Here is an 11,872-nt window from a genome sequence, read left to right as displayed (position 1 = left end):
TATTGCACATGTCCTTCAGAATACTGGTAAATCATGTCTGCTGAAATTGTCTGGTTAAATTATGCTGTCCTCTCTAATGCTGTAATTACCAAAATACTCCCTTTCATTTTGCCTCAAAAGTACACTGTGAGTAAAGTTGACAGAATCAAGCATGGGATTCCTTTCAGCCCTTACTTTTAGCCCTTTGAAAATTATGGATCATGTCTCAGTAATTCAGCAGCTCCACCTCTGACCAGTGGAGCACATCCTGGGTCACACATGCTCATCAATGGGCATTTCCCAGGTATCCTATCTAAAATGTCACTAGATATCCATGTGCAGGGAATTGCCCTGACCAGTGTGATTTGTTGTCTAGAATGGAGTGGCTGAGCTCCAGGAAGCCAAAGTTAGGTGAAGTGAAGCTCACTTATAAGGATAAGAGCTTCAGGTAAAGCTGCAACTTTGCAAAGCACAAGAGTTCTCTTTAGTGGAGCTGGAAAGGCAGGCAAGCCTTTGCCTTGTGCCAATGAGTAATTTCAGTTATTTTTTCAGATAATGTAGATATATAATGTAGAAATATCTCTATATTGATATCTACATAGATGGATATAAAAAATTGATATATAATACATATATCTACAATATTCATGTCTAATATAACCATTTGGTGAGTATTATTCTCTGTATAGCAACCCAAACAGCAATTCCAAACAGAACAAACACCCTACAAGTGTTAAATCTGCCTTTACTTACTGTCTTGATAACTGGCATTTTACAAGCCTGATTGAAGATGTCTTTGTTTCAACAATACACTCTTTGATTAAAAAATGACAAAGGTATCATTTGTCACAAGGAATTTCATGGTTAAATTAGCCACATATTATTTTTATGTGATGAACTCTTTCATATTGCATATATTTGTAAGGAAAGTTAATTGGTTTTTAATTAATGATATTTTACTCAACCATAAAATTTGTACAGTTAATATTAAACTAATTAATTTCACCCTTAGGGTCTTACCTGATATACTTTGTACTTGAATTCATGTTTTTAATCAATCTTAACTTTCAAGTAGAACTGAAATGAGAAACAGCTTTTTATACACAGAAAGGAACAGCATCTTTGAAGCGTTACATTAAAAATATCTATTAACATTTTCAAAAAATTACCATCTTCCTTTCTATTTAAAAGCACAGGATTAAATACAAAACCACTTCTACAACCTCCTTTCCTTTCTCCTTACCTATCTAAATAATAAGTAGGGTGTCATTAGGCCTTTATTTTAGGCACAGACCAAACTGGGATATTTCTAAGCTGGACATGCCAGTGACTTCTGGCTCAAGATGCTGTCATCTTGGATTACCAAGTGCTAACACACAAAGAGGGAAGCTGGTTTCAAAATTCCAAATTTTAAAACTTACAAATAGTTTATTGGACCTAACCAAGCACCTTGAACTGCACCAGGAAATTTTTGTGAGAGGTCTTTCCAGATCTCAGTGTCAAGCCACAAGTGTGGAGCACTTTGCAGAAGTTTTCAAATAATATGTAGACATGCTACTATCTGCTAGGATCACTGAAATCTCCTGATCCCTGTTCCTACTGGGAAAATAAAGTGTTACTGTAGCAAAAGTCCCATTATAAAAGGAACATCTAGCCAAGATGGACAACTGACAGCTGGATTTGGGAATTTAGGGAATCCAGACAGAAGCATCCATGAGTCTGTCACATTACCAGAATGTGGCATTTCCTTTTAAGTTTCAGCTTTAATTTTCATAGTTACTGTGGCTGCACACATGGGAACAAGAAATCAGGATAATCAGAGTATCAACTGGCTCTTGCAGATGTTTTCTTCGTGGAACAAAAATTATCTTAATTCCATCCTGACAATGTTAGGATCACCCAAAGCCATGTTTTGTCAGGCAGCTGATAGGTAAGTTTGCCACAGAAAGCCATTGCTCACAGGCAACAGGATATTGAGTGTTTATACCTTAAAGACAGCACATGATTTTATAAGATTCCAGACTGAATGAAGTAGCAAACCAAAACCAATAGGAATCCTATCAAATCCTGAAATGGAGAAAGTGTGGAAATTGTTGTTTTGTTTAAAGCACAGTCCAAGTTTCCTCATACAGATGAGGTCAAAAATAATTCACCTGCTTGGAGTAGAGGACAGGCTGGCAGTTCTGATCAAGAAAACTGAACACAAGTAGTCTTGGCAAGACTATGTTGATAATGATGAAGATGATGATAAAGAATTAAAGAATATCCTCAATACACTCTCTCTGTGCTTTTTCTTAAGGATCAACTGAGTTGCAGTAACTCAATGTCTGATCCAGTTTCTTTCCCATTAACAATGATATGTAACTAATTACAAAAGCTTTTGCAAATTATCCCGAGAACAAGAGACTAACAACTGCTGCTCCTAAAAACCCAGTTGTTGTTTTTTTTTTTCCACTGAGTCCCAGAACATCAATCTTAAATGTCTTGTTCAAAACACAGAAATTGCATTGATATGCACAGGTTGTAAAATGTTGTATAGGATTGCAACTGTATATTACATATACACAAATATCAATCATTCTTTAATGTTGTTTTTCCAATACTAGCAGAACCTGCATTTTTAAATGCTGTGTAAGTCTTTCTTTTTACTTTAAGATCCTCTCAAAACTATACTTGTACTTCCTACACAGAACAAAAAGCACCACAGGAGGGTGGAAATGAAAAGGGCAAAGGTAAGTGTGAAACCATACTTTAAAAATGGGCAGTAAAGAAAACTAAATACTGTTCTGATGCTGGATTGTTTGAGCTTTAATTCAGAATTTTGGTGCTAAATTTCAGAAGTGTGACATGAGGCTTCCTAGATCCTTTTCCTGCATGACTTAGCCAGCCCAAGGAAATTATGATACTCATGAATATCTTCAAAAACCCTGCAAACCAGACTGATGCTTTAGCAACAGTATTTATATTGACTGTTCAATTAATGGAACAAATTATAAGTGATTTGCATGAGCAGAAAGCTGAGTTTAAATGAGCCTGGCTGTTGCCCCTGACCAAGCTTGCTAAAAATCAGATACTGCACACATTGGTTGCTTTTAAATGAAGTGGACAATGTCCTGCTGTCATTCTAAGCTGTTTCTGTTCTACCACAGAAACTTGATCTTATACCTTTCAGAAAGCCCCATAGATTTTTTTTTTATCTGAAATTGAAAAATCACACATTCATCTTTCTGTCCTCATTGGAGCCCAGCAGATGAGCTCTTTAGAGGTTCTGAAAAGTTTGTTTGTGGTGTCTGCTGTGAACAAACAGGTAACTGTTCCACCAGCAGTGTGTGCAACAATCAGCTCCAGTCTTAACACATATTTTTGTGCTGTTGAGATTAGATTCTAGCTCTGCTGTCAATTCTTCTGGTTAGGAGGATACATTTTGAGGGAACTGGGCCAAATTCTCTGCTTTTTGTAGGAGCCCTGCCAAAATAGGAATCAAACACCCCGTCAGGTTATTTTGAGAAGAATAATATCTTTTTTTAAACTTAATTCTGATCAAAAGCTAAAGCAGACCAAGATATGCTTACAACTGATGCAATGCTTGCTTTTCATCTGGCATGGTTATGCTTTTTCATGGCAAATCAAGAAATGGCTTGCTTGAAAATGTATTCTGGCTTTTGCTGTCTTCCAAACAAAATCGTCTCTTTTAGACAGACTGGGTGTATACTGGATACTTACAGATTTATTTGGCAAAGGCATGCATGGCTATTTTTCTCAGCAGAGTCAAAATATAAACACTGAGAATGTGTGATTCAAGTACCCTTTTGAAAATAAGAATGCAGAACCAGGCTTCAGTGCATGCTATTTTCCAGTTATCCTTGCATTGAGCAATTATTTTGACACACAAAATTTTGTGTGAGTAATCAAATCTGTCAACTTGGTAATGGAAATGCAATTCAGAAATAATTTGCATGCCTAATGATAGGAAAAAAGATGAAAGTCTTGCCTCAAGCTATTCCAACAGTTAGTTCTGCTTGCTTTAATTTGGATATGAGAAAAATGTTTGTTCCCAAACTGAACATGAATGGTGATTTCCTCACTGCTTACAAGCCTACATTTCACTGAATAAAAATGAAAACATGGTAGGTAACTTATCCAAAACTTCTATTATCTTCTTATACATTATTATGTTTCTGTTTTGAATTTAGTGAAGGAGACAAGTATTTTCTAGGAGGAAAAATGTTCCTTCTAAGAGAAACTTGCTAGGAGGATTTTGCTACCAAAAAATATACTTTGAGATCCTACTATGGAGAATTGTTGCCTCCATTAAAATTCCAATTAAAGTCTGAATATTAATAGATAGATGACCTTCTGCCATGCTCCAGTGAAACTGTCACCTCTGCCAAGCAAAGGAGATGTCATTGCCAGACACTCAGTAGTAATACTTCTAAAAATTAGTTACAGTGCAGTTGTTCCTATCAGCTGTTGTTTTATTGCAGAATATCACCAAATAAGGGAAAATGTATTTTCATAGATTTATCCCTTCAGGTTTGTGTGCCAGGAAAAAAAAAAACAACTTTATAATGGTGAGCATAATTCACAAAAAGGGAAAAGGTTCCATTTTTCCAATATGTCCAAAACCATTTACACTTGAAACTGAACAGTTCAGCAAGGAAATTATGACAGAACAAGCTAGATGTTATCTTTTATATAAGCTATATGTAAAAGACTTTCTGCATCTTCAGAAGTAGCAGATTTAGGTACTTCCCTGAATAGAAACAAAATGGAAACATTTAATATCTGAATTCCACAGCAATTATGCAATACTTGTGTGCCAGCAGTTGTGTCCTGTTTGCTGATAATTTCTGAGATAGGCTGTAGACACTGCAGGAACCTGAAATGGGACTGTGCTGGAACCTGACATCTAGGAAAGGAATCCTGGTACCCCATGTAAATCCTATAGTCCATCAATTTCACCTCATCCCTAAGAAAATATTAACAACAGAGGTTAGGAAGATACAGTATACCTATCTGTGTGTCTGTTTTCCTGTTCTATTTCTTTTTGGTACTTATTGTCTGTGTGAAATTACATATTTATATTCCTTTGTGTTCACTGTAAAGTTATGAAATGAAAAACAGTGTGGTAAATTCTTTGTATCTCATGGTTATTTTCCTGTAAATTAGTAGCTCAGAGCAGTAAACATAACATTTTCTTTCATAAAATAAACCAGTTTTAAAAGATCTATAATAATGTTGTAAAAATTCAGGATATATGTGATCATCCATTTTATTTTTGGAGAAATAAAGTGAATCAGCACAAATCCTCCAAATTTACTACATTGTCTTATATTCATTCAAGTTAAATGCTTGTGTCTTTGTTTTTAATTTTAGCATTATCTTACAGATTGAATATGTTATAATTTTGTTCCCACTTGCTGGAATAACAGTAAAATTTTAATATCAATTTGCTCATTCCTTTTTTTAGGTCCCATCCAGCCATTTAGAGAGCTACTAAAATTTCTGTATATTTTACTGATAGCTTTCCTCTAGGTTTCTTCCATCCATCTACTAAAATGTTCATTGCATGTGTCATCCTTGTATTTTCCCAGGTTTCACTTATCCATTCATCTCCCTACTAAAACCTCCCCCCTGTGGGTGTGTGCTTCATTTACCATCTCCAAAGTGCCAAGTCCCCTTGATGGGACTGCTGGATTCCCTTTGAAAATCAGATTGGTAATTAAAGTCAACTAAATATGAAACTCTCAGTCTTGCTGTGCTCTGTGATTTCAGTATGAACAGTAAAATAAAAAAATAAAATAACATACAATTTATAGTTTATTGACACTCCTTCACAATGTTGAGTTTGCCAGCAATGTGGCTGATGGCAGAATAGCAGCTTCCATTTTGTGTGGGATGTTTCAAGCCAGGGGAAAGTAAGTCTAAAATTCTTGATACCAGCAGCTCATATATAAATCAGTAATTTCTTTATTTTGGACATGTATTTCTACATTTGCTGTGCCAGCAGATGGAAATTTTAATGTTTAGGTTACACTAAGTGTGTTTAGATTAACTTCTTTGGAGATATGGAAAGTGCCTTCATCCTGAAGAATCTATTCCTGATCCAGCTCAGTCTGTTCCACAGTTAATGTCATCCTTTAGAAACAAGAAAAATAAACACTATTACCCTATACGTTAATGAAAGTGTGCCATAGACAAAGAATAAAGTTTTCTATAGAGTAATTAATCTTATCAGCCTGCTGTCAAATGAATCAATTGATTTCCCCATAACAAACTCTTATCATGCAAGAGATTGATAAATATACCCCATTAAAAGTTTACTTGCAGAAGATAAGGGTAGTGAACTAATGATCAGATCATTGTTCTACTGACAGATCTGGTATTTTTGCTGGTTTTCTAATCTTCAAATAGACTTTATTTTAGCACAAACAATCATTCATCACAGAAACTGAATTGGCTGTAGCTGCTGAACCAAACTCAGTCAATTTAGTTCTAGAAGCCTGAGATGGAAGGAGTGATGGATTGATAATTACCCATTTATCAAAACAATCCCTCCAGCATGTAGTGTTTTCATACTCTTTACATTTCTAAAACATTCAATTGGGCTTTCATCCTTATTCTTCTGACACGTTTGTTTGTTTGTTTCCTTTGTTTGTCTTTGATGTTAACATTTTGTTTGAAAAATGAGAGATTACCCTGGAGAAACCCAACCAATCCCCCTGCAAAACTAATAACTTCTTTTTGGGTTTTTTACTTTTTCAAATGATCAAATGAAAGAGAAAACTGAGTGGTCCTTTAATAACTTGATTATCATACATCATCATGTAGGATGCATCACATCAAATGTTTTATGCTGGTCTTAATTACTTTTTTTACAGTCAAATGGCTCTTGGAGCCATCATCAATCACAATGGTGACATCATTGACCAAAAGAGCTGAAAGTACAATTAATGCTTTCATGAAATATGCAGACATATTTGCAGTGGAAGCACATAGCCTTGCATCCATTTAGCTGCTAATACAGTAAGTTAAAACATCTGACATGACTTAATCATTACTGTGCTTTTACTGAAAATCAACATTTTCAACATCTACTTATGGCATTGGTTGATGCAGCTCATGAGAACTCTTCCATTATTCTTGGTTTTTTCCTGTGAATAAGAAAAGATATTTGCAAGATAACACATTAATCCTTCATGTGTAGGCAAACCTTTTACAACTTTCATCCTTCTCCCAAGGGATCTTTAAAATGAAGTTTGACGAATCATTAAAAAGGAATGAGTAAAATGTTATGGTTGAAGTAAACAAATTCTATTAACAGACTTTTAATTAGCCTTCAGTGGTTAAACAAATCCAAAAATTCAATATTGACAGTGTTAATGAAAATGCAACTATATTTCATATGTGGTTTTGTCATAGTTATGAGATTTTTCCTTGAAAAAATATCGATAAATTATAACTTTAAGGTCAAAATCAAAGGATAACTTCAGATTTAAAATTTCATTATGGAAACACAAATACAAGATATAAAAAAATCCAACCTCCAAAAAGACTATCTTTAAAGATGTGTGTTCATATTTTTCCAAAGTTGTTCTTGTTTAACTGTATTCTCCATTTTGAAGTGTTCTACAGATTATTCTCTCATCCTGTATAAAAACATGTTATCTTCATATAATTATATATTAAATCGTAAATATATCTAGTTTATTTTTGTCTTTCAAAGGATACTTTGGTTATTTCCTTACATTTTTACCATTAGGATTTTAAGACACTAAGAACTTTTTGCTTATTGTTATCAAAGCTGATCTCTGAGGTTTCTAGTCAACATCTAAAATTCAGAGAGACTCTTGTAAAGATGGACTTTACCTTATTCTGGTTTTCTAATAATCATGATTACATTATTTCCATTTAATGCCCATTTCAGGTTTTTCTCAGGCTTTTGATTTTTATAAATATAAGCCTCAACATATTCTGTATGACTAAAAATTTTCTATTTTATAAATAGATTATATATTTTATAAATATATAATTATATAATGTATATTTTATAAAATATATAAAAATATATATAACATTATATATTTTCTAAATATAAGCCTCAACATATTCTATATGACTAAACATTTTAAAATATCTCAGTAACAACTGCTTGTAGCAATTTAATACCTCATGACAGTCAACTTTTAGTGTGATCAAAAGGAAAATCCAGCATGGTGATAATAGTTCTTTCCTTATTTAAAATTATTCTCCTGTTTATATGAGGAAAAAATGAGTTGTCTATTCCTTGCACTTTAAATTAATATTACAGTATAGAAATTACAAAGTATAAATAGAGGGGACTATTTTTAACTTTTCATATCTTGATTTAATAATGCTGAATGCATATGTGGTGCACATTTTAATTGCAGACGTGGTCATCAGAGAAATGACATCTTCCTCAGGTTAGATATGTGATTCTCCTTCATTTCATTGTGGCTTTCTTATTGTAATTACTGTGGATTACATCTCTAACAAACAGAATCACTCCGCAGCTCTCATATAAACTCATGATTTAATCATAGATCACAGCCCACATCTCATCTTGTTCTTTACTTGCTTGAAACATCAAGGTTTACCATTTCAGCTACTGAATTATGCAAAGCTTCTCTCATCAGTTTGAATCTTCCATTGTGAATGCTCCTGAATATTGCAATTTATTTCCCTTTCTTTTGCAGGTTTTACATTTTCATATAGTTGTTTTAAAGCAGATGATCGCCTGTGCTTTCAGTTTCTTCATGTGCTTTTTCATTTGTATTTCTTTTCACAGATGAAGATGACACCTCAGTTAGTACTCCACCAGCAGGTTAGGACTGTGATAATGCTTTGTGTGTGTATGTATGTATGTATTTTTCTCTTGAATATTAATGAAGAAAGAGTCCAAACAGGCAGACTGAACTCAAAAGATACAACTTAGAAATTTTTTTAAAGTGCCCTATATTTTATTAATCTCTGTTTAGAAGTACAAGATCCTTCTATCAGTTAAGACCCTTTCCAGTCCTGTCTTGAGGTCTTCAGTAAATCTCCCAGTAGAAGGTAAAATACTGGTTAGTAGATCCAAAAACAATTCCAGATAAATAAGTATACTGTTTAAATAATCAAAATACTGTCCCTCAGACAAATATTGAGGAATGAAAATTCCTCTGTTACCTGGCACTACACAAATCATAGAAAAAACATCAGCCTCATGTAACCTTTCTGAAGAAACTCTTCAATGGAATTAAACTAATTTAGATTTTTCTAGAGAAAAGTGGGGAAGATTTCTGGGGGTTTTTCTTAGCTGTTCATATTTTTTTGGTATTCAAGTAGTTCCTCATGGATACGGTCCCAAATATTTAGTCTAATCTTCTTGTATGAAGAACCAATGTTCTTAAAATCCCAGTGATCTGAGGCCAGTAAAGCTGTGATCTCTGAGCTGGTGTCATCTAAGTTGCTCTTCCCTTTCAGATGGGATGTCTAAGCCAGCGGAAAGAAAGGATTCAGGTGAGACCTCCTGAGAAACACTCCCAAAATTACATAATAAAAATAGTTTCTAGACTTTATTTTTAAAAGATAATACTTTATTTTTGTTGTTTAGACAGCAGCAAACTGTAGTTGTTGAAATGCTTCAAAGTACCAGGGCAAATAAGATTCTAGCAGCTGAACCAGGAGCAAGAAGGCTGTGCTGCACAGAACAGGACATGTATTTGGCACATACATACATACCTATCTATCTATATCTGTGTCTGTATAGATAGATACATAGCTGTTCCATTCCTCCTCAGCCTACAGGAATTCCATTCCTACATCCAGCCTCACACAGGTCCCAGAAGACTGGGAATCCCACACACAGCTCCCAGAAGACTGTAGGAGAATGGCTTCCTCTCACACCTCAGAGGACAATGGGGAAAACTTAGCAAAAATCATCATAACCTCTTTCTTCCTACCCTGGCAGGTAACCCACACTGCACCCACTCTGGTGGTTTCAGGATTTGCAGCCTCTGGATCAAAATGAGCTGGTACTTCAACCATGGTTATGGACCTGGCATAGCCGCCTATGCCAGCCCGCGTCAAACCCACACCTCCTTCTCTTTGTTTAATTAATATCTAGAGGTGATGATAATATTTAGGTGTTCCTTTATGTTGTACCAAATTAATGACTCTGCGTAAGCTTTTTTCCATTTATTAATACCATTTTTCATTTATTAATATACTTTTTCCATTTCACCCTGTGCCGTGTTAGGTTTGTTGCTGCACGTGACCAGATCCTGTGCTGTCATCACTTCATCCTCTTACTACCAGTAACCTTCACTTGTTCTCATGTTGTTTCCATATATTGCCATCTCTGAGTGGTATAATCTAAAAATTTAGATTATAGAGAGTATATATAGATATGTATCTATATATATTTGTGTTCAGTTATGTCTGTGTAAATCATTCCATGTATGTGTGTATATATGTGTACATACATGTGTGTATATACATGAATGTCTTCACCTGTGAGAAATACTGTACAAGCAGGCATATACAGAGGTGCTAGGCACACCACCCACAATTGACTGAAACACTAACACTTTATAATAAAGCTATCTGGCATTTTGATACCATTTTAAAATTCATAATAGGCTTTAGGATAACAAAATCAATTTGTTTTCATTTTCCCATGGCTGCCATGAGCTCCGTCGCGTTTCTGGGTGGTAAAAATTTTCATGAGTTGAAAAGGTTCCCACAGCAGTAATCACTACATATCAGAAAGACTATTCTGATCTCTAACTTGAATTAGTTTCCTCTCTGTGCTGGCAATAACTCCTCAAAAAACAGAGATGTGACATTTGGACTTCAGATTGGAATATGAGACATGAGCTTTGCCTCTGCAGAAAGTGAGCAGAAAAGAGACAGGCATTCACCGCCTTTCTCTCCTTGTACTTTCTGCTAGGAATCAGTTTTGACCATGGTGTTACACAAGATGTAATGGCATAACACAAAGCCAGGGCTGTTCAGATAGACAGAGAGACTAGAGACACACAGCCCTCCTGGTACAGAGCTCTGCCCTGGGGAAAGCACACTTTTGCTGCTTCTCTCAGTACTGTTGTTCCTTTTCGGTTCCAAAGTCCCATTTTCCAGAAGGGAAGGTGCTGTGTCTGAACATATTTCACAATCATTTCCATCTGACAAACTACTTTTTCCATAAAATATCACATAAAATTCACATGGCAGGATATGGTATTGACAGATCCCCAAATTCTCTGCTTCTGTCATGGCAGAAAAGAAGAAAGTTCAGAAGTGAGCTTCATTCCTGCCCTACTTTGCAGACATAGAGGAAGAACCAGCTTGTACATTGGACTTATTTTGGGTTGGGAGAGATCCACTGAAACTGTGCATCAGATGTAGGGATTGTTGTGCTTCTAGCTGTTTGTGTTTTCAGAACCTCCATCTCTTCTGAAAAACAAAGAGCTGGTTTTGTGCATCACCTCTGTAAAGCACTCATGGTTGAATGCTGGTGCCCTTCAAGTTGCTCAGTGCCCGTCCTGGCTGATCAGGTTCCCCTTTCTTCCTCCCTGAGTTTCATTTTCCATCACCACAGAGGTAGTGCTCTTGCAGGAACTTTACACAATGTGACAGACAAGCAATGGATGTCAGTGTGAACAAAAACTCACAAGTCTTTCAGGACATCAGAAGAGAAAGGTGCTAGGGCTAGAGAGTTTAGGAAGTTCAGGTAAGTGTACTTTGGAGGGAGTGAAACACCCTCAGATCACTGATTTTTCCCCTTCTGTCTGCATCTCAGTATGGTCTCTTGGAGAAGGAGCTCCAGAGGAGTCAGAGAAGCGTGATGATGATGCCCAAAGATCCACTCTATTCGTCGAGAAACCTCAGA

General features: G+C 35.5%; 1 protein-coding gene across 1 annotated transcript in view; it reads left to right on the top strand.

Moving 5' to 3' along the window:
* Nucleotides 1-356: 356 nt before the first annotated feature.
* MYBPC1 (myosin binding protein C1) overlaps nt 357-11,872 on the top strand; it is a 51,588-nt gene continuing 40,072 nt past the window's right edge. Inside the window, exons 1-6 of the mRNA XM_058022336.1 lie at nt 357-427; nt 2,635-2,711; nt 8,391-8,423; nt 8,789-8,824; nt 9,466-9,501; nt 11,783-11,872. The exon at nt 11,783-11,872 is cut by the window's right edge and continues 18 nt beyond it. Of these exons, the coding sequence (XP_057878319.1) occupies nt 357-427; nt 2,635-2,711; nt 8,391-8,423; nt 8,789-8,824; nt 9,466-9,501; nt 11,783-11,872 (343 nt within the window). The remainder of the gene's footprint in view (nt 428-2,634; nt 2,712-8,390; nt 8,424-8,788; nt 8,825-9,465; nt 9,502-11,782) is intronic.

This window comes from Melospiza georgiana, chromosome 4, assembly GCF_028018845.1.
Source record: "Melospiza georgiana isolate bMelGeo1 chromosome 4, bMelGeo1.pri, whole genome shotgun sequence".
Lineage (NCBI taxonomy): Eukaryota > Metazoa > Chordata > Aves > Passeriformes > Passerellidae > Melospiza > Melospiza georgiana.
The sequence above is the reverse complement of the archived record's forward strand: the minus strand, read 5'-3'. Positions and strand labels throughout refer to the sequence as shown.